Source organism: Sus scrofa, chromosome 5 (assembly GCF_000003025.6).
Source record: "Sus scrofa isolate TJ Tabasco breed Duroc chromosome 5, Sscrofa11.1, whole genome shotgun sequence".
Taxonomy (NCBI): Eukaryota; Metazoa; Chordata; class Mammalia; order Artiodactyla; family Suidae; genus Sus; species Sus scrofa.
In genome coordinates, this window is record NC_010447.5 from 61,061,694 (window position 1) to 61,083,787 (window position 22,094).

The 22,094-nt window shown below is 53.3% G+C and overlaps 1 protein-coding gene and 1 long non-coding RNA gene across 2 annotated transcripts; one reads left to right on the forward strand and one right to left on the reverse strand.

Moving 5' to 3' along the window:
* Positions 8,757-11,883, forward strand: LOC110260742. Its single transcript, XR_002344105.1, has 2 exons — positions 8,757-9,451; positions 9,593-11,883. It is a non-coding gene; the product is annotated as an uncharacterized LOC110260742 (long non-coding RNA).
* Positions 14,575-19,472, reverse strand: TP23 (basic proline-rich protein). The gene is given in 9 exon segments (NM_001098580.1): positions 14,575-14,665; positions 15,887-16,050; positions 16,113-16,161; positions 16,164-16,386; positions 16,389-16,505; positions 16,508-16,558; positions 16,561-16,590; positions 16,593-17,535; positions 19,392-19,472. Coding segments are annotated over 8 exon segments (1,623 nt in total). The 5' UTR covers positions 19,456-19,472; the 3' UTR covers positions 14,575-14,665; positions 15,887-15,904.

A 22,094-nucleotide genomic window follows, 5' to 3' on the forward strand; every position in this document is an offset into this window, starting at 1 on the left:
TTTCTTTTTCAGGATGTCTTTGGCTAGTCTTGGTTTTTTGTGCTTCCAAACAAATTTTAAAAGATTTTGTTCGAGTTCTGTGAAAAATGTCCTTGGTAGTTGATAGGAATTGCACTGAATCTGTAGATGGCCTTGGGTAGTATAGTCCTTTTGATAACATTGACTCTTCCAGTCCAAGAGATGTATGTCTTTCCATCTATTTGTGTCGTCTTTGATTTCTTTCATCAGTATCTTATAGTTTCAGAACCACAGGTCTTTTGTCTCTTTAGGTAGGTTTACTCCTTGGTATTTTATTCTCTCGGATGTGATGGTAAACGAGATGGCTTCCCTAATTTCTCTCTCTGATCTTTCATTATTAGCATATAGAAATGCAGTTGATTTCCAGTTATTAATTTGTATCCTGCAACTTGCCAGATTCATTGATGAGCTCTAACAGTTTTCTGGTAGAGTCTTAGGATTCTCTAGGTATAGTATCATGTCATTGGCAAAATAGCGATAGTTTTACTTCTTCCTTTCCAATTTGGATTCCTTTTATTTCTTTACTTCTCTGATTGCCATGGTTAGGACTTCCAAACCATGTGAATAGTAGTGTGAGACGGACATCCTTGTCCTGTCCTGATCTCAGCAGGAATTCTTTCAGCTTTGCACCCTTGAGAATGATGGTAGCCCTAGGACTGTTATATATGGCCTTTAATATGTTGAGTAGTTCCCTCTATGCCCACTCTCTGAAGGTTTTATCAGAAATGGGTGTTGGATTTTGTCAAAGGCTTTTTCCACGTCTACTGAGAGGATCATATGGTTTTATCTTCAATTGTTAATGTGGTGTATCACACTGATTGATTGGCAAATATGAAGAATCCTTGCATCCCTGGGATAAATCCCACTTGATCATGATGTACAATCCTTTTAATGTATTGTTGGATGTAGTTTGCTAGTATTTTGTTGAGGATTTTTGCACCTATGTTCTTCAGTGACATTGGCCTGTAATTAATTTCTTTTGGTTGGTATCTTTGTCTGGTTTTGGTTCAGGGTGGATGGTGGCTCATAGACTGAGTTTGGGAGTGTCCCTTCCTCTGTGATTTTTTGGAATAATTCGGTTAAGGATCTGGTGTTGCTGTGAGCTGTGGTGTAGTCACAGAGGCGGCTTGGATCTGGTGTTGCTGTGTCCGTGGCTGCACCTCCAATTCAAACCCTAGGCTGGAAATTTATTATGCCTCAGGTGCGCCATAAAAACACAAAAGGAGTTCCCGTCGTGCTCCAGTGGTTAGCGAACCTGAGCAGATCCATGAGGACGTGGATTGATGCATGGCCCTTGCTCAGTGGATAAGGATCCCTCGTTCCGGGAGCTGTGGTGTAGGTCACGACGCAGCTAGGATCCCGCATTGCTGTGGCTATGGGTAGGCTGGCAGCTAGAGCTCTGATTCCATCCCTAGCCTGGGATTCCTCCATATGCCTTGGGTGCAGCCCTAAAAAGACAAAAGACAAAAACAAAACAAAACACATAAATACAAAACAAAACACATAAATACAAAACAAAACAAGTCCCGCCCCCCAAAAACCTCCTCCCCAAATGCACAGCACAAACCAAACGGAGGTGAAACTCTACATTAAATCAGAGAGGGTTGAAAAGGTGATATAACATCAGCAAATAAGTTTCAGATAGGGATGGGGAGAAACAGTGGCAGAACTTTGCAGAGAAAATTCCCCGTGAATGAACAACATCCGAGAACACAGTTGCTACCAAGGAAACTACGGAAGAAGTGAAGGGCAAGACGATCCATGGAGGTTTGAAGGGAACAGCCGTTTGCCCAGCAGATGCATAACGTGGCCACTGAACAGTCAGTGGGGAACAGAGTTGAAAACACTGCTTAGCAGGAAGGAGGACATGGACTCTTACAAAAGAAGCGCACAAATCTTGTACACATGCAATGACATGATCCATTCAAGGAACTGTGTATGCATTTGGTTGCTTCCCAGAAGGTCCCCGGAGTGTTCTGTGTCTACCTTTGCCTTCGTAAATACCAGCCACACCGAAGCTGTTTATACGAAGAAGAGTATCGGGTCACCTTTGTTCCACACCACCAAGTGGAGGAGAGCCTCCCGACGACCTCTGGGGGCCCGGGCAGGCTGAGTGAGGCTCAGCCTTCCGCCACCCGTGTGTGCACGACAGCACTTTTCCACATACGTTTCAAAGACAGACAGAGAGGATGTGTGTATCAGCAAGACGTTTTGCTACCTAGCATATACATATGGACAGACAGGCCATGAGTGATGGAGCCCGGGCCACGATCATGGCCAGAATATTGACCAGCGTCGTCTGGGCTACAGGATCACGGCCAACACACAGACACGCAGACACATGCACAGCCCACACACCAACAGCTCCACGAAGGACAGAGCAACAGTCCTCAGGAACAGATGGCAGTCAAAGGATGACAGAACAACTTTGACGTCTGCGCCGATGGCTTGGACACTGTTCCTTCACAACTCGGGCTCAAGTCACATGCTGCACCTTTGAGAAATGACACACGGACACCCTCTTACCCCCTCCATCCTGCTGGCTAAAGCTCAGCTCTAACCTTTCCATCCAGTGATGAGGTCCGCCCAGCACGGAGCTCAAAGATACATTGTCCTGCTGGTCTTTATAAAGGAAGCTGCCTGGATTCTCCCAGGACGGAGCTGAGAACAACCGCAGCACTTCCTCCAAGATGCTGCCGATCCTGCTCTCAGTGGCCTTGCTGGCCTGAGCTCAGCTCGGAGCCCGTTTTTGGTAAGCACCAAGAAGGGGGGGGGGGCGTTGCTGAGACTCTGCGTGGGGTTCGTTAGATGCCACGGGAGTGAGGGTGCTGGTAGAGAAGGGGGCGGGGGAGGTGGAAAGCCTGGGCTGCAGGTGCTTAAGGCAAGGATAAGGCCCCTCACACCCTGGCTGACGCTACATAAAGTGTACCTGGAACCCCGTACAGAGTCTTGAACCACAGACTGACAAGGGAAGACTGGCATTTCTGCACACGTCTCACTGACTCGACTGTGAGGGATGCACTGCAGGGAGGCCCGACCAATACAGAGAAGTGTCCTCAGGAAGGCATTACAGTCATCAGAGCAGGCAGGGGGAGAAGGTGGCCTCGCGAGAGGGGGTCACACACATGCAGGAGGGGACGCCCGGGTCAGACTTTTTACTGAAGCGAAAGGGATCAGGACCCTCAATCTCTCTAGCTCACTCTCCACAGAGACACAGAGATCCCAGGCCCAGGGGTTGCAATTTGCTCCCATTCACACGCCCCGTTCCATAGTGCTGTGGAAGGTGGTACCCGCGTGTTGACTCCCGGTCACCCCACCTGGGTGAGGCCATGTTAATGTAGGTCAAGTGTCTCATGTGGAGGGAGAGCAGAAGGACAGGAAAATAAGACACAGAAACACCCAGCACTTTACCTGAACCAGCATGAGGGTAGACCGGAAACCAGGGGGACAGGGAAAACCAAACCAAAACGAAAACCCAGGGCCTCCTCTCTTTGAGTCTGTGGTGGACCCTCAGCATAAGAACCACCCCGTCACCCCTTCACGTCGTCCTCCCTTTGCCACGGCATCTTGCAAAGGGTGTGTGGACAAGGACTTGGGGCATCTTCCAAGGCATCTGGCATGCGTTTTGCGCTTTATCTTGCGCTTTTCTTCCTTGAAGGCAACAGTGCAGGATTTCCCAGCCTCCTACCAGATAGGTCACCTCAAATCCTCCATCGACTTCCTTTCTGTTTTTATCTTTAGCAACTGCTCTGTTCTAGAGTGTCTTGTCACGACTGGATGAATGTTAGTATCCCAGAGATATAGGCCATTCTTTACCAGCCGCGACTCAGGGACCCACGAGCAGGGCCCTAAGGTGCATAACAGAGATGTGTAGCTTGGATGCCACAGAGTATGCGGCCTGCTCCCTCAGGCCAGAAATGACAGCTGAGGGAGGAGAGCAGAGGGAAGCAGCTCAAATTCTGCCTCCTCCAGTCTACTGAGCACCAAGCCTTCCAGTGTTCTCGTTGTCCCCAATGCCCCTCGGTATACGTATATGGTTTATGGAAAAATGCAAAGAACTGGGGTCTGGTTCCCTCTTTCTGTGCTGCTCCATTCAAATGTGTCCTCATATCTAATTAACACTGGCCACAGTTATTTAGTGAATCCTGTGTAGGCCATCACTTGCTCTTAGTATTTCTTCATCCAGTCTTGGAGCATGAGGGCTCCCCTGATGCACTCAAGTGGCCAGACTTGGAGTCACAGTTGGCAAGCCCTGTCACTGTCTCCAAATGTAAGGGCCATCATAACTGACACTGATAATCTCTTTGCTTTTCTTCTTTCCTTGGAAACAACCTCTAGGAAACCTAAGAATTCCATGACTTCTTTTTTGCCCAATTTAAGGCAATTTCGTTTGTCTCTAGAGCAAAGAACTAAGATGCAACATTTCTAGTGTCTGAATGAATAGGAGTACTGCCAAATAACGCTGTGGGTGGGAGGGAAGTCGATAGTGGAGAGGCAGGTTCAAAAGGAAGAGACTGCCTGATGGGGTGACCAGAGACCAAAATGAGAGGAACCCTTTCCTTCCCCTAGTTCCTCTATTCCTGTGCCATACCTTACAACAGATGTACACAACTCAAATCAGAGCTCCCAGGAGCAGTTTCCCAGCCCACCTCCCGGAGGACCTGGAGGACCACCGCAGAGACCTCCACCTAATGGTGAAGACCAAGGTGATGGACCAACGTAGGACCACCCCCACAAGGTGATGGAGCTCAGCAGAGACCACCCCACCAGCACACCATCATCAGCATCACCATCCTCCTCCACCTCCTCCTGAGAACACCACAGACCACCCCCACCCAGGGGGGAAACCATAAAGGCCCGCCCAGGACAGCCACCCCGGTAATCTGGAACTCAGTGACAGGGAGGATCGAGGGCCCTAAGCCTTACAGGTCTGAAACTTTAACGTGTCATGGAATCAACCAGAAACAGCTTGAAACTGCACAGTCCTGGATACCAGTTCTAATGACTTCTATTCCGTTCCCTGCTAGAGAGGAGCAAGCCTGCATATTTTTGACAGACCGGCCAGGGCGATTCTGACTGTAAGAACCATGGCCCCCAAACTGCCTCTTCCCCGATGACTACCTTCTTCATGTGGGCTGGTAATGAGCAAGTAGAGCAGCGTCTGCCTTTCGTCCTCTCCTCTCCTCCTCCTCCTCCTCCTCCTCCTCCTCCTCCTCCTCCTCCTCAGGCTCAGTGCCTTCCCATCTCAGGTTTCCAGCTGCCAGGCCTATCAGGTCCAGTGGTGCTGCCAATGACACCTTAGCTTTCATCCTGGTCGGTGTTTTCCAGGTCTTTTAAATATTTCCTATTACATTCACTTACATTCAAGGGAACAGAAAAGAGAACCAAAACAAAGATATGAGGCCAAATTGCAAAGGCAGATCACATCTTCCCTCCCCACAAGCTTCCCCCAAAGCCACCACAGTCAAGTCTTGTGAACAACCCTTGGAAGCGCTTAGGCCTCTATAAATACCTACCCTCTTCTTTGATCCACAAGTGCTCTCATACTTCATATGCAGCCCTATACGCTGCTCACTTCAAATTACTTATTTCGCAGAACACGTCCATGTCGTTGCCCAGAGCCACAGGGATCAAGTTGGCCCCTCTCCCTTTTCTTTTCAAGTCTACCCCAGCCCATCGCCTGGCTGTGCCATGATCCCTTTAAGCAAACCGCCATCAGTGGACACTTAGGCTGGATGCAGGCTTTTGCTGCTATAGGATAGGTTCCAGTGAATAGTTCTGTAAAGACGTACTAAGAATCATCCACAGCACTCAAGAGCTAAAGAACTTCAGAAGAATCTTTTTCATTCATCTTGCAAGCAACAATTTTGAGCCCACTCTCTGTTAGCTGCATACAAACCATACACAAAGAGGAATTAGGAAGGAATGGAGAGGAGGAAGAAGAAGAGAGAGAGAAGATGGGCTCTCACCGACCTCCCTTCAATTGCCAATTACCGGTAGGGACAAGGAACCACCGGCCAAACCGCTCTGAACTTCCTTTTTTGTTTGTTTCAGACAATGAGTAGGGAGACACCTGTCCTTCAGAAGGCCATGACATTGGAACGAGGCAAGCTATCTTCAATTTACCAATAAAACAATCAGCCAGCCTCCCGTTTCTAAGCGCCATGTGTCGTTCTGGGTGTTTGCGAGTCTGGGATGTGAGGGCCACGAACACAGCATAGGAACGTCCGAGACCCCTTCTTATGGATGTTTCTAGCAGGCTTCCTCCAGGAACACTTTCCTGGAAAACGTTTCTGCTTTGCTTTTTGATTCGGGGACAGGAACAGATCTCTCCAGGCTGTCTACCTCCTTGCCAATGACATCTTTATGCACAAGCCAGCTGCGAGTCAAAAAGCTCCATTGTTTCTCACCTCCCCTGGATTCCACACCAAGAACGCAGTGCTTTTCATCATTTTCAGACCTTTTCCTGAGAGTCTGAAAATGTGAGGGAAACAAGGAAAGACTGCAAAGGTGAAGCAGGTGCTCAACCCAAGGGAAGAATCCTTAAGATGGCCAAAATAACTGATCCTCTTTGCTAGGGAAGGAAGCTTGCTTCTAGGTTCCTTCTCCCTCAAACCCACTCATCCCCATTTTCTGTTTCTGATTCACTGCCCAAGTCTCTCCCTGCCTAGATCCCCACCACTCTCGAAGGAAACCTGAGGGTACTTCATGAACGAGGCAGCATGCCATATGTTAAAAAGCCAGCAGGAATTTGGAGTCCTTCGGACATCAGCTTCTAGCCTCTCTGTTTTTTGTTCGCACTGCATTTTTAGCAAGCTCCTTCGACTCTCAGAGCCTCAGGTTCCTCACCCATAAAATGAGGATATTCATAATAATAATATCTACCCTAGAAGACACAGAGTATTGAGGTAGCATACAGAAAAGCCCTGCAGAGATCGCCTTCAGCACTTCCTAATTATGACGACAGGGAAGAACCATAGACATAACATTGCTAACAAATTAAAGGCTCCTAAATGAAAACTGTTCAGACTGCATTCCCAAAATATCAGACAACAATATTCTCTGACAATGCGTCTTACAAGTTTTAAAAAGAAAGGGAAAACAGTCACTCTGTCTATTTTTTTGTTTGTTTGTTTGTTTGTTTGTTTTTTAAGAGCATCTTCTGGTGTCTTTGTTTCCTGGGGCAATACTTGCTCCATCACGACACACTGCTAACTCCTCCCTCCCTTTTCTCACAAACTTGGGAAGAGTTCCTGGCCTAACAGACACATTTACAATGGACACGAGGAAATCAGCATTTAAAAAGAAACCTACCAGGGCGGGGGGGGGGGGGGTGTTGTTAACACGGGGAGCAAAAGTATATTTGGGTTGCACCTGGCACTTCCATCTGTCTTCGCGCCCGCGAACCCGGTGAAGGGAACACAGGGCGCGGGCGCAGCCGGGTCCCTGCCCCCGACACTCCGCCAGTGATGAAAATCTCCTCTGGGACACCTCCATGGTGGCACAGAGCCCATCCCCAAGCATCCCTGGGAAACTCTGACAACCCGCATAGCCTGGCAGGAAGGGATCTGAGGAACACTCCTTCAGAGCTAGAACCATCCTCCCTCCAGGGCTTGTCAGTCAGTGTTCTTCCCTTGAATGATTTTAACTTCTTACACACTATGTCACACAACTAACTCCAACTGAGCCAGCAGGTGGCCGAAACAAAGTTAACTGCACCAAAGAGACTGCCCTTAAACTTGATTCTCCAGTAGTGCATGTTTAAATCTAGTTCAAAACTTCATACGCTGTTGACTGTCGCTTTGAACTGAGAGACTTCCAAGCCTGACTTTGGTATCCACCAAGTGAAACAAGAAATTTCAGCTTTCTGTCCTCAAACTGCTCCCTCTGGTCTCCCTTTCCTCTAGAGATACAAATGCACTTCGCCTAATTTGGACAAGTCTTTTTGTAAAGAAATTCTTTTCCGCTTTCTACTTTCTTTCTCTAACTTCTGTCTCGGCGCCGTGCCCCTCGGGCAGACGTGAGGGGTTCTGGGCACAGGCTGTGGCTGTGGTCCACATGGCAACCGCACCCCTGAGAGGAGCAGCGGCTGGGGGTCCCACACTCAAGGCTCCCTCTCTGCTCGCTAGAGGAGGCTTTCTCATGAGAAAGGCGCCTCGCGCCCCACACAGCGTCTCCCCAGCGGGTCCACCAAGGCACTTCCGGAGATGCCAGTTCGTGGCTGGGCCGTGGCCTGCAGTTCGGGTACCAGTGGGGCCAACGTTCGCCTTTGTGGGCAACAGGGAAACGCTTGCGCAGCCTCAGGGACACCCGCCCGCCTCACCTGGGCACTTTCCTGGAGGCGCACAGAGCCTCCTTCCCGTCGCCGGGCCGCCGACGCCGCCGCAGCCATCCCTCGTGCGCGCGCCCGCGAACCCGATGAAGGGAACCCAGGGCGCGGGCGCAGCCAAGTCGGTGCCCCCGACACGCCGCGCGAAGGAGCACGACGAGGCAACCCCCGCCTCCACCCCCAGGGTCACCCTTCCCCTCTCCACCCCCAGAGCGCGGCCCGCGGAGCCCCCGCACCGTGAGGGGGATCCCCCGGCGCTCGCAGGAGCGGGAAACGGCGCCAGCGGGCAGGCGCCTGAGGCAGGGCCCTCGAGCCCGGCAGGGGAAACCGCCCTGGGACGGGCAAGGCGCGCTCCCGCCCCGAGCGCGGCGCGGGGCGGCGCGCGAAGCCCCCTCCCCCGCCCGGGCCGCGGGGCGGGCCTCCGGCGAGCCGCGCGCCCAGGCGGCCAGGCCTGAGGCTTGCCCCTTGGGGAGGGCCGAGGCCGCTGGACCCGTGGGGCACCGGCGGGAGAAGCAGGGCGGCACACGTTGCGCACCCCCGCCTGCCACACACCACCGCCCGGCCGGCGGCAGAGGCGCGAGCCCCGGGGCGGAACCCGAAGGGCCGACCCTCTCGCCAGCCAGCCGTGTCCATGCCTCTTCTGGCGCGTTTTAGGTCCGGCCCGGGAGAGCCGGGCCTCCCCACGTCCTACTACAACCGGCAAGTGTTTCTGCGTTTTGTTCTTCCTCAAGACGTATTACTTTTTGAAACTGCTTTATTGGGGAAGAGTGATTTACAGTGTCGCCCTAGCCTCGCGGGTTTACAGCAAAGTGAATCATACACCTACGTGGTCTTAGGACCTGTTGTCAGTGGTGCTCCCAAGCTCTGACCAGGAGACCCTCGTGTGTTCTGCTCGCTGAAAGTGGCAGAAAGCACCAAGTGCCCCCTAAGCCGGCTTGCAAGAAAATGGCCTGAGATATCTACTCTCCTTTGCAGCCCTCCTACCCCCAACCGCACCCACTCAGAGCAGCTCCAGTCCAATTGGTCTGTGACAGAAAAAGAGGCTCCCAAAGGGGCAGAAGGGGACTCCTGTTGCAGCCCCTCCTCCAGCTTCAGAAAGTCAAGGTAACAGAATTTGGCAGAAGGACCATCAGTTGGTGGACAAAAATCTGTGCTTTCTTATCAAAGGAAGTCCAAAACTCTTTGGGTCTGGCAGGAATGTCTCAAATGTTGTGGGTCACAATTTGTATCTTTTCTTGCCCCCAGAACATTTTGGTTCCAGAGGCAAGAACCCCAACGAAAATTCGCTGATGCGGAAAAGGGGAAAGGGAACATGCACATAACAGAGAGGTCCAATATGCGTGGATTTAATGGCTCCGTGTTATGAGAAGGCTTTAACGCCTCCGTCTTCCCATGCGGCTGCCAGGATGACTGCGTATGAGCTCCGTATGCCGTCCCCGCATCTTCACGGCTCACTCAGATATGAAATCTCTGGAAGACAGTGACCAGGGAGGCTCCAGTCAATGCCAGCTGCTCAGCCGATGCCTGGGAGTAAAGCTAAGTATTATGGTGGGCCCAGACCTATACCAAGCTCGGTGGCCTGGGGTTTGGGCACCTATGATGGGGAGCTTTAATGGGATGCCACATCTTGAAGTACTTTCCCCGGAGACAAGGATGTGGGCAGGCTGCCCCCCAAATCAACATGTCCTATGGTTTCAGCACTGACAATCCCCCACGCTTTCACTTGTTGTTGTTGTTGCCGTTCTCTCTTGTATTATTTTGTTCCACTTTGGATGGAGCCAGGATTCTAAACCCTTCTCCTCATGCGCCCTTCTTTCCTGGAACTTGTTTAACTCAAAATGTTCTGTCTTTCAGATCCTATCTACAAGTTCCCTATGAGCAAGGATGCAATTCATCTGCTTCTGGGAACTTGAGCGTGCTTGAAATTACAGGAGGTCTCCTACTTCCCGATTGGGAGCTTTGGATTTTAAGTTCTTCGTTCGGTAAAGTATATTTCTGCAGACCATGGACTCCTCTTGACAGATAGCATTGGTGGTAGGGTGAACTGGGAAGCCAAATAACCCTTCATTTGTCAGAAAAGGGTAAAAAAAATAATCCATTCCTGAGTTGGCAACAACTATCATAGATAACAACAACGCTAGCACCTGACATCCTATGTGGTGACTCTAAGAGTAGAGGCCAACCTCCGGAAATAGATGCGTTGTCCTTAGGGAGTTCTCCCCTTTGAGTTTCTCCCAAGTGGTGTTGCTTTGAAAAGGACAAGAGAGTAACGAGGGGAGATTTGCTTGTCTGTTGCGGTACAGCAACTACCCCCACATTTAGCAGCTTGAGCCATCAGCATCCATTGGTTCATGATTTCGGTGGGTTCCCTGTCCAGGAGTGGATTGGATGGGTGACTGTGGCTCAGGGTTTGCAGGAGGTGGCAGTCAGGCCGTCCTCTAGGGCTGTCCTCTCAGGTTCCGCCAGAGGAAGACCTGCTTCCACACTCCCTCACGGTGGCACGTGGTCCTCAGTTCCTCACCACGTGGACCTCTTCATAGGCCCGATGCCCTCACAGCACACCAGCGAGCTTCCGGCTCACAGGGCCGGCTGCCCCCCGGAGCAAGCCATGCTGGGACAAAGCAGAAATGGAAGTCACCATCTTTCCGTAACCGTGTGTCACAAAGCACATCCCAGTACTTTTGGGCCTGTGGTAACCATAGAAGCCAGTCCAGTCCGCATTAATGGAAAGGGAAATCAGGTTCCCTCACTTGACAGGAGGAGTGTGCAGTAGTTTGGGGGCATATCTGTAAAACCAGGGCAGGAGGCTTTTGAGTTCCTTCACGTGGAATCACCCTATGGGTCTGTGATAAAAGTCGTTAGTCACATTATCGGCATCCAAGATTATTTTTCCAAAAGTGAAGCTGTAGCCACAGTGAACCTTAGGAAAGATTCAGAAAAGTCCCTTGAGCACCCACATTCCTGGACGTGGACCTTGTCCCTCCGCTTGGTATGGCCCTCACGACCCAGACAGCCCGCCTTAGCAGCCCGCGAAAGCTTAAGGTTTCCCCTTTAAGAGTCATAACAAGACTCGGAGCAGCACAGCTCACGTCTGTCGGGGAAAGATGGACTCTCCTAAAAGGAAAAGTGAAGAACATGGGATCTTGGGGACCCTGGGGAGAGGAGATGACATGGAGGGGGAAGATGGAATGTAGTTCTTGTCGGGGAACATACTGACAAAGCCCTAAGACTGCTAATCAAATTCCAGTTAAAATCTCTGTACACGCCGGCGTTCCCGTCGTGGCTCTGCAGTTAACGAATCTGACTAACGTTCATGAGGGCGCGGGTTCGACCCCGGCCTGGCTCAGTGGGTTGAGAATCCAGCGTTGCTGTGGCTGTGGTGTAGGCCGGCAGCTACAGTTCCCGTTTGACCCCTAGCCTGGGAACCTCCATAGGCCTCGGGTGTGGACCTAAAAAAAAAAAACAACAACAACAACAACAACTCCGTGTACGTCCCATGTATGAGACTGTCCGTGAGAAAGCCCTCCTTTCTAAAATATTCTCCTTTTAACCTATGCTGCCTCTAAGAAGAGCTCATGAGGCATGTGCCTTTTCTTTATGGTCTCAGTCAGGAGTCTTGTGACGGAATTTGGGAGAAAACCCACTTCCAACGGGTTTTCCACACATCTGAGAAGCACTGCTAGTTTCTGTGAGCTGATGGGTTCAGGCCATAGGCGCAAAAGCTCTGAACCTGACTGGAGGCTGCCAGGATAGAAGAGTGTGGTAAAGGAGGATATTTTTCTGAGAAGAACATTCCTGCCTCTTTAGTTTACCTAACTTCTTATTTTAGTAGTTGTTGTTGTTGTCGTCAGTCCCCCACTTGCGCTGTCCTTTTCCTGAGAGCTGAGCACTCCCATAACACCTCTGCTTGTCACTTTTCCCTTCCATAATCCCTGTGCAGAATGTGATCCTCCTCAGATGCACTTGCTCCTTGTGAGCATTGCAGGTAATCTGAGTTTCAAACATCCTTTCCCTGTTGTGTCATCGGAATTCTTCGTCCCTCCATCCTGGCCTGGGTTCCTCCTTGTTCCGTAGCCTCACCCAGTCCTGAAGAGCCCAGTTTTTTCCATTCCTTAGGGAAACTCCCATGTGCATCTCACTTGGTAATTCAGACGTGGCAACCGGCTCCACATTTTTAGCTGAACTATGGACTCACCGGCTACAACCATAATTCTCTTACGATCAAAGGTATTCGAAGCTGCAAAAATACACAGAGGAGGACGTTTATTTTTGGCCTGGAAGCTTCAGAAATACTTGAAGAGCAAGGGTTTCCGGTCACAAAGAAATTCCCTGGGCCTAGGGACAGAGAAGAATGCCTCAGGGGAAAGCGATGGAGAGAAATGCATTTTAGGCTCTGTTAAGCTCCCACTACACCTGGCCCACACCCCAAACCTATAGGATTTTGAGGTTTGCCAGAGGAAATATCAGTCTGTCCAAGACGCTTGGAAAAATGACGCCAAGGCTATCTGTGGATGGCCTTCAGCTGAAACCCTGTGCAGGAACCTGCTTGCCCAGCCAGAAGCTGTACAGTGGATGGGAAATGACTGAACAAAGACGATTGGACAAGCGGTCCCTCTCTGCCCCCGTTGGCACAGTCTTTTCCCAGGTGAACGAGAGAGATATGAACTGGCCTGGAAAATGGCCGAAGCAGAGAGACTGGACAGAGGCACACCATGGGATGGTGACAGGTTGCCTGACAAGCAGAACCAGCTAGAGCCTCAAAAGTCATCATGGGTGCCATTGTGGGGCCAACCACTGGAGACCCGTGGGGAGATAAAGACAGAGCAGCAGATGACTCATAACCGGGCACACCCACCCGCCCTGCTGTCTTCATGGACATTACCTGCTGTGTGAGGAGGAAGGACCCTGAAATGCCTAAGTGTAGCCTCAGTTGACTAGAATTCAGCAGAGTCAGAGCGAGAGATAGAGATTCAGGTGAAAGACGTTCAAGATTCAGAAGAAGATAGACGTTTCTCAGATGTGCGGTACACAGGAGTGATAGCCAGAGCACACAAGCAAAGCAGACACCAGGGGAACTACGCAGTAACCAACGTGAAAATGAATAAGGGTGACTACAGAGCAGGCACTCTGGCTGCTGTGAGAGACGGTCAGCGTGCTTCCCAGTGGCATCTGGCTTCTTGATCATCTTCTCAAGCCGACAGCTCCATGTCCGGGAATGTACTGGACCAGGCAAGACAAGGCTGAAGGCCCAAGGGTGAAAGTCAGGCTGGTGTCTGGGTGTATGCTGCTTTACTGCCTAGTCATCGTGAAAATTGCGAAGCTCTGAGGTGGATGGTGGCCCTGGGGTCATCTGAGGCGTGCATGGCATCAATTCCCAGTGGCCTTTAACCGCAGCCTGCCTGGTGAACTGCGGAATCCGGAGAGGGCGGTTCCCCTCTTCCAGGATTTCAGAACCTCACTGATTCAGACTCGGCACCCCTAGCCGCCAACACACTGGAGCGGCCTTCGGGGAGGGGCTCCGACCCTTGCAGCGCCACTGTCGTGGCTAATGGTGCTGGTGCCTCCACGAGGCCTTCTGACTGTCTGCCCGGTCTGTTCTTACAGCAGGTTAGCCCGCTGTGATTGATCCAGACACCTCGCTTTTTCGAATACAGCATGCTACCTGCCTCCTTTATGAAACGCACTCAGGATTGCCAAAGAGCGGGGAGGGAGAAAACGAGGGAGGGTGAACACTCAGCCATGATCAAAAGGGGGGATGGGTACGGTGGGCTGGAGGGAACGGGACCTCGCGTCACGTTTGTGCCCCTCGCGGCAGGGTGAATTACTTTAGCAAGTTTAAGGATTTCCTCAGCCTGTGCAGCTCCTTCACGTTGGCTTATTCTCCTTGTTTCCCTAAAATTCCTAGAATCTCAGTCAAAGGTGTGAAAGTCATAACACCGTAGGTACACTGGTGCTGCAGAACCCAGGGAAGGGCAGGGACAGGCCCCTGGCCTGTGAATACGGTGGTCAGTGGGGAGGAGGAGGAGGCCCTGGCAGGTAGAAAAGGACAGAAACATTCTTTTCCGCAAGCAAAGGACGAAGCAGAAATGCTTTGTAGACATGCGGTCCGGGAGGAAACCTGCTGGACGCAAGAGTGACACAGGGTCTTGGATGCTCCTATGCCATGATCCTGGCCCTCGAATGTCAGCCTCCCAAACACCCAGAATGACACGGGGCACTTAGAAACTGGATGCAGATGATTTTATTGGTAATCGAAGCTCAACCGTCACATTCCAATGTCACGGCTCTCCGAAGGACGGGTGTTTTCGCGCTCATTTTCTGGAACACAGAAAAGCAAGGTCATAGAGGTGTGGCAGGTGGTTTCTAACGCCGGCCACTCACTAAAGGGAAGCGGGCGAGAGCCCGACATTTGTCCTTCTCTTCTTCCTCCTCCTCCTCTTCCCTGCCTCGTTCCTTTTCGTTCCTGGCCTGAAGGTACCCAGCAGATAATGGGCTCTGCACTGTTGTTGGCCAGATCCTTCTTAGGCTGCATCTCTCTGAATTGCTGTCTATAATGTGCATACGTGTGTGGTGTGTGAACAAAACAGTTCCTGCCGTATATTCCAGAATGACTCCAGCCTGGTAGGGGTGGTGTGTAAAGGAACCACGGCACAGCCAGGTAATGGATGGTGTGCCGTGCTAAAACAAAACCGCAGCAACAAAAACAAGGGTCCAGATAGCTCCACCGAGGTCCATGAGCTTGCCTGGCAGAGTTCTAAGAAATGCGTTATTTGAAATTAGCAATGGAGACGTATGCTCTCCTGTGTGGCTAAAGAAGCGTGTGCACTTAAATAGGTAGAAATGTGTCCAGGGAGGTGTCCCACAGCGTGAACCGGAGTACCCTTTCGGGAAGGAAGTGGGGAGGGAGGATGTGCTATGCCTCTGAGAGGTGGCCTCTTGCCTTTCTCTTTACTAGTTTTAACTTGAGCACATGCTGGAAAGGTTTTTAAACTAGCTAGCATCCAGCCGTATGTATTTCCAGTATTGCTTCGCAGTGACAGTGGACCGGAGAGGCCTGGTCAGGTGAAACCTGAGACAGAAAGACAGTGTGCCTGAGGACGAGGGGACGAGAGGTCCAAGGCAGAGCACAGCTCTCCTTGCTCGTTCCCAGCGCACTTGAGTAAGACAGGTCATGACTGGGGAAAGGCACTTTTTGTCTGCTTCTGAGGGTGGAGAATCACCTCGGATAGGATGTGAAACCTGCCAAGGCTTGCTACTCTATGCCGGGATGTCTGAAAACTCGGGCCTGGGGCTAGGCAGGTTCAGCGTGGTTCCAGTTGCTTCAGGGACACCCAAAAGTTTGAGGCGCTTCCTGCGGGCTTAGCAGGTAAAAGACCCAGCAATGTCCGTGCGGTGGCTGTGGTGACCGCTGCCAGGCCAGGTTCAATGCCTGGACAGGGAACGTCCACATGCCATGGGCATGACCAAAACAAGAAAAACACTGAAGAGTTCTGCACCTGCAGGGCTTCGGGCCAGGGGAGGAAAGGAACTGGATCATACCTGTCCTTGAATTCCGGGTCACTGGGGTGGCGGGCCTGGTGGAGGTCTTGGTGGGCTGGGACCTGGGGGTGGTGGGGGAGGTCCGGGCGGAGGTCTGGCACCAGGTGGGGCTGGTCCAGGTGGCGGCGGTCCGGGTGGGGGCGGTCCGGGCGGGGGTCTGGCACCAGGTGGGGCAGGTCGGGTGGCGGCGGTCCGGGTGGGGGCGGTCCGGGCGGGGGTCTGGCACCAGGTGGGGCGGGTCCGGGTGGCGGTGGTCCTGGTGGTGGAGGTCCCGGCGGGGTCTGGCACCAGGTGGGGCTGGTCCGGGTGGCGGTGGTCCGGGTGGGGGTGGTGGTGGTGGGGGTGGGCCAGCGGGTGGGGGTGGTTTCTTCTTTGGTTTGTCACCGGATGGGGCTGGTCCCTGCTGGGGTTTGTCAGCGGGTGGGGGTGGTGGTGGCGGGGGTCTGGCACCAGGTGGGGCGGGTCCGGGTGGCGGTGGTCCGGGTGGGGGCGGTCCAGGCGGGGTCTGGCACCAGGTGGGGCGGGTCCGGGTGGCGGCGGTCCGGGCGGGGGCGGTCCAGGCGGGGGTCTGGCACCAGGTGGGGCTGGTCCGGGTGGCGGTGGTCCTGGTGGTGGAGGTCCGGCGGGGGTCTGGCACCAGGTGGGGCTGGTCCGGGTGGCGGCGGTCCGGGTGGGGCGGTCCGGGCGGGGGTCTGGCACCAGGTGGGCTGGTCCGGGTGGCGGTGGTCCTGGTGGTGGAGGTCCCGGCGGGGGTCTGGCGCCAGGTGGGGCTGGTCCGGGTGGCGGCGGTCCGGGTGGGGGCGGACCGGGCGGGGGTCTGGCGCCAGGTGGGGCTGGTCCGGGTGGCGGCGGTCCGGGTGGGGGCGGTCCGGGCGGGGGTCTGGCGCCAGGTGGGGCTGGTCCGGGTGGCGGCGGTCCGGGTGGGGGCGGTCCGGGCGGGGGTCTGGCACCAGGTGGGGCTGGTCCAGGAGGCGGTGGTCCGGGTGGGGGTGGTGGTGGTGGGGGTGGGCCAGCGGGTGGGGGTGGTTTCTTCTTTGGTTTGTCACCGGATGGGGCTGGTCCTTGCTGGGGTCCGTCAGCGGATGGGGGTGATCCCTCCTGGCTATCGTTAGCGGGTGGTGATGGTGGTCCCGGCGGAGGTCTGGGTCCCGGCTGGGATTCGTTAGCAGGTGGGGGTGGTCTGGGAGGGTGTCCGGCACCGGGTGGAGGTGGTTTCTTCTTTGGTCCAACATGGGATGGGGCTGGTCCCTGCTGGAGTCCGCCAGCGGGTGGCGGTGGTCCGGGCGGGGGTCTGGCACCAGGTGGGGCTGGTCCCGGTGGGGGTGGTCCGGGTGGGGGCGGTCCGGGCGGTGGTCTGGCACCAGGTGGGGCTGGTCCGGGTGGCGGTGGTCCGGGTGGGGGCGGTCCGGGCGGGGGTCTGGCACCAGGTGGGGCGGGTCCGGGTGGCGGCGGTCCGGGTGGGGGCGGTCCGGGCGGGGGTCTGGCACCAGGTGGGGCTGGTCCCTGCTCCGGTCCGTCACCAGGTGGTCGTGGTCTCTTCTGATGTCCCTCACCTTGGCTTTCCTCAGGAGGAGGGGGCCTGGGTGGTCCGCCTCCAGGAGGTGGTCTCAGAAACTTCTCAGCGGAGTTTGAGTTTGCATCCTCTAAATCTGTAGAGACCGGACACAGGAATAGGGCACATTGTAGGTGGTACATGCCCCCTCACATTTTGAACCCTGAACACCTTGTCAGCTAGTCCATTTCTGCTGAGCCTGCCTCTCTTCTACCAACAACCTTCCTCCTCACTGCCTCCATCCTCTGCAGACACTACTTTAGTGAGTCTTAATAGAGCTTTGCTCTGGCAAAGAGCGTGTCCCTTAAATTGGGCAAGCGAGATGTTGGAGGTCTCAGAATTCCCAGGGGAGGTCTCCAAGGACAGAAGAAAAGCTAACGCAGTGAAACATTGGCAGTTACTTGTTGAGTCACGGACATAGCCTGCCAACTGTGATTCCAACCCTGGTCACTTGAGTGCCTGTGTGGAAGCCTCATACTCCAAGCCGAGGTGGATCAAATACTGAGAGAGAGAACGAAAGACAACGTGATGGCCCACACAGGATTTGCTGAATAATCATGGCCAATTTTCATTGGCACAAGGACACAGTTGAATGGAGAGGCAGAGAGAAAAGCCACCCAGACCCCAGTTCTTTGCGTTTTTCCATAAACCATATACGTACACCGAGGGGCATTGGGGACAACGAGAACACTGGAAGGCTTGGTGCTCAGTAGACTGGAGGAGGCAGAATTTGAGCTGCTTCCCTCTGCTCTCCTCCCTCAGCTGTCATTTCTGGCCTGAGGGAGCAGGCCGCATACTCTGTGGCATCCAAGCTACACATCTCTGTTATGCACCTTAGGGCCCTGCTCGTGGGTCCCTGAGTCGCGGCTGGCAAAGAATGGCCTATATCCTCTGGGATACTAACATTCATCCAGTCGTGACAAGACAGTGAAAACGACAAGACACTCTAGAACAGAGCAGTTGCTAAAGATAAAAAAAGAAAGGAAGTCGATGGAGGATTTGAGATGACCTATCTGGTAGGAGGCTGGGAAATCCTGCACTGTTGCCTTCAAGGAAGAAAAGCACAAGATAAAGCGCAAAATGCATGCCAGATGCCTTGGAAGATGCCCCAAGTACCTTGTCCACACACCCTTTGCAAGATGCCGTGGCAAAGGGAGGACGACGTGAAGGGGTGACGGGGTGGTTCTTATGCTGAGGGTCCACCACAGACTCCAAAGAGAGGAGGCCCTGGGTTTTCGTTTTGGTTTGGTTTTCCTGTCCCCCTGGTTTCCGGTCTACCCTCATGCTGGTTCAGGTAAAGTGCTGGGTGTTTCTGTGTCTTATTTTCCTGTCCTTCTGCTCTCCGTCCACATGAGACACTTGACCTACATTAACATGGCCTCACCCAGGTGGGGTGACCGGGAGTCAACACGCGGGTACCACCTTCCACAGCACTATGGAATGGGGCGTGTGAATGGGAGCAAATTGCAACCCCTGGGCCCTGGGATCTCTGTGTCTCTGTGGAGAGTGAGCTAGAGAGATTGAGGGTCCTGATCCCTTTCGCTTCAGTAAAAAGTCTGACCCGGGCGTCCCCTCCTGCATGTGTGTGACGCCCTCTCGCGAGGCCACCTTCTCCCCCTTCCTGCTCTGATGACTGTAATGCCTTCCTGAGGACACTTCTCTGTATTGGTCGGGCCTCCCTGCAGTGCATCCCTCACAGTCGAGTCAGTGAGACGTGTGCAGAAATGCCAGTCTTCCCTTGTCAGTCTGTGGTTCAAGACTCTGTACGGGGTTCCAGGTACACTTTATGTAGCGTCAGCCAGGGTGTGAGGGGCCTTATCCTTGCCTTAAGCACCTGCAGCCCAGGCTTTCCACCTCCCCCGCCGCCTTCTCTACCAGCACCCTCACTCCCGTGGCATCTAACGAACCCCACGCAGAGTCTCAGCAACGCCCCCCCCCCTTCTTGGTGCTTACCAAAAAACGGGCTCCGAGCTGAGCTCAGGGCCAGCAAGGCCACTGAGAGCAGGATCGGCAGCATCTTGGAGGAAGTGCTGCGGTTGTTCTCAGCTCCGTCCTGGGAGAATCCAGGCAGCTTCCTTTATAAAGACCAGCAGGACAATGGTATCTTTGAGCTCCGTGCTGGGCGGACCTCATCACTGGATGGAAAGGTTAGAGCTGAGCTTTAGCCCAGCAGGATGGAGGGGGTAAGAGGGTGTCCGTGTGTCATTTCTCAAAGGTGCAGCATGTGACTTGAGCCCGAGTTGTGAAGGAACAGTGTCCAAGCCATCGGCGCAGAGGTCAAAGTTGCTCTGTCATCCTTTGACTGCCATCTGTTCCCTGAGACTGTTGCTCTGTCCTTCGTGGAGCTGTTGGTGTGTGGGCTGTGCATGTGTCTGCGTGTCTGTGTGTTGGCCGTGATCCTGTAGCCCAGACGACGCTGGTCAATATCTCTGGCCATGATCGTGGCCCGGGCTCCATCACTCATGGCCTGTCTGTCCATATGTATATGCTAGGTAGCAAAACGTCTTGCTGATACACACATCCTCTCTGTCTGTCTTTGAAACGTATGTGGAAAAGTGCTGTCGTGCACACACGGGTGGCGGAAGGCTGAGCCTCACTCAGCCTGCCCGGGCCCCAGAGGTCGTCCGGGAGGCTCTCCCTCCACTTGGTGGTGTGGAACAAAGGTGACCCGATACTCTTCCTTCGTATAAACAGCCTTCGGTGTGCTGGTATTTACCGAAGGCAAAGGTAGACACAGAACACTCCGGGGACCTTCTGGGACAGCACCAAATGCATACACAGTTCCTTGAATGGATCATGTCATTGCATGTGTACAAGACTTTGTGCCGCTTCTTTTGTAAGAGTCCATGTCCCTCCTTCCTGCTAAGCAGTGTTTTCAACTCTTGTTCCCCACTGACTGTTCAGCCATCCTGCTGGACAAAGGGCTATTCCCTTCAAAACCTCCATGGCACTGTCTTGCCCTTCTCTTCTTCCATCAGTTTCCTTGTTAGCAACTGTGTTCTCGGATCGTTGTTCATCACGGGGAATTTTCTCTGCAAAGTTCTGCCACTCGTTTCTCCCCATCCCCTATCTGAAACTTATTTGTTGATGTTACATCTCCTTCATCAGTCCTCCTGGTTTTAAGTCTCATATCTAAGTTTTTTGTTTGTTTTTTTGTTGTTGTTGCTATGCTTTTGGGAAGAGTTTTTAAATAGAGCATCCAAACTAGGTCGAGTGTTTACTAGGTTTGTTGACATTTCATTCTAAAATTTGGCAACTAGGTAAGTTTTCCTCGGCAAATGTTCTTCTGTGTTCTTGCTTTTGATGGCCGCACCCGAGGCATATGGAAGTTCCGAGGCTAGGGGTTGAATTGGAGCTGCAGCTGCTGGCCTACTCCACAGCCACAGCAACACCAGGCCTGGCCTGCATCTGCAACCTTTCCTGCAGCCTGCGACAGGGCCAGATCCTTAGCCCACTGAGAGAGGCCAGGGATCGAACCCACATCCTCAAGGACACTGTGTGGGTTTCTCAACTCAATGAGCCACCGCGGGAATGCCCCCTTAATTCTCTTCCTTACCTGCCTGCCTCTTCTCCATTGCTGGCTATTCTCCTCTTCCCAATATTATCCTCCTCAGCTTTTTTCCTTGGTTCCTTGCGACTATACGTAGCCTCGGCTACCCGTTATTTCAGAACCGTGTAGGGCTTGTGTTAGTGGTCGGTTTGCAGCCGAGACAAGGGTCATTTTAGGGCAGGGTGTGTGTGTGTATGTGTGGGGGGAGGGTATCAGATGGAGGGCCATGTGGCTGGAAATGCTACACACTGTCCTGCTGGGCCAGTGTTACATGAGTGGGTCCTGGTCTCTGCATGTGCGTGTCAGAATGTGGGCCTTGCTGAAGGGCTGCCAGTAACATTTCAGGACGGCTTCCTGATACGGTGGGGTTTCCTCCAGATACCATTGCCCTGGCAAGGTGACCGGGCACATTGCTTCCTTCTCCTGGCGTAGCTACAGCTGTCGTCCCGAAAAGGGACAGCCGTTGGCAGTGTGGGAAAGCAGCATGGCCCCCGCTGGGCTTGTGCGAGGAAAGGAGTAGCTTCTTGGGCTTCACAGGTCCCATTACCGTTTTGGGAGGACTGTCTCTGGTTTCCTGAGACAGTTTTGTGGAAGAGGATGTGGAGAGGCCCCATCCTGCCCAGGTGGCTTCTGGTCGCCCTTCAAGTGGGAAAGGAGGGTCAGCGGGAAGGAAGGGAAGGGAGTGGAGTGGCAGCAGACGTGGGTGGGGGCTGTGGAGGGGGCGGTCCTGCCTCAAGGCAGGCTTCCCTTTGGCGTGGTGAGGACTGGAAGACAGCAGAAAAGTCTTCAAAATATCACTCAGCTCAGGACCTTTCACTCCCCTTCTCCGATGTCAGCAGTGCAGGAAAGAGATTAGTGAGGTGCGACGGGATAAATATCAGCTCTGAACTCGGCAGGCACAACAAAAGCAGAGGAAATGGAGGAGCTGGAAGAGAAGGGTGTCAGTCAGGAAGGGTGGGGTGGATGCCGAGAGCAAGACTTGCAGCAGGAGCTTAGGCACCTGCCGATGAGCAGAAGCCCCCAGGCAGTGCCCTTGTCCTCTTGGAGGTGTGCTTGACGTAGCATGTCCCCATGAGAAATCCTGACTTCCTGTCTGTTTTAACACC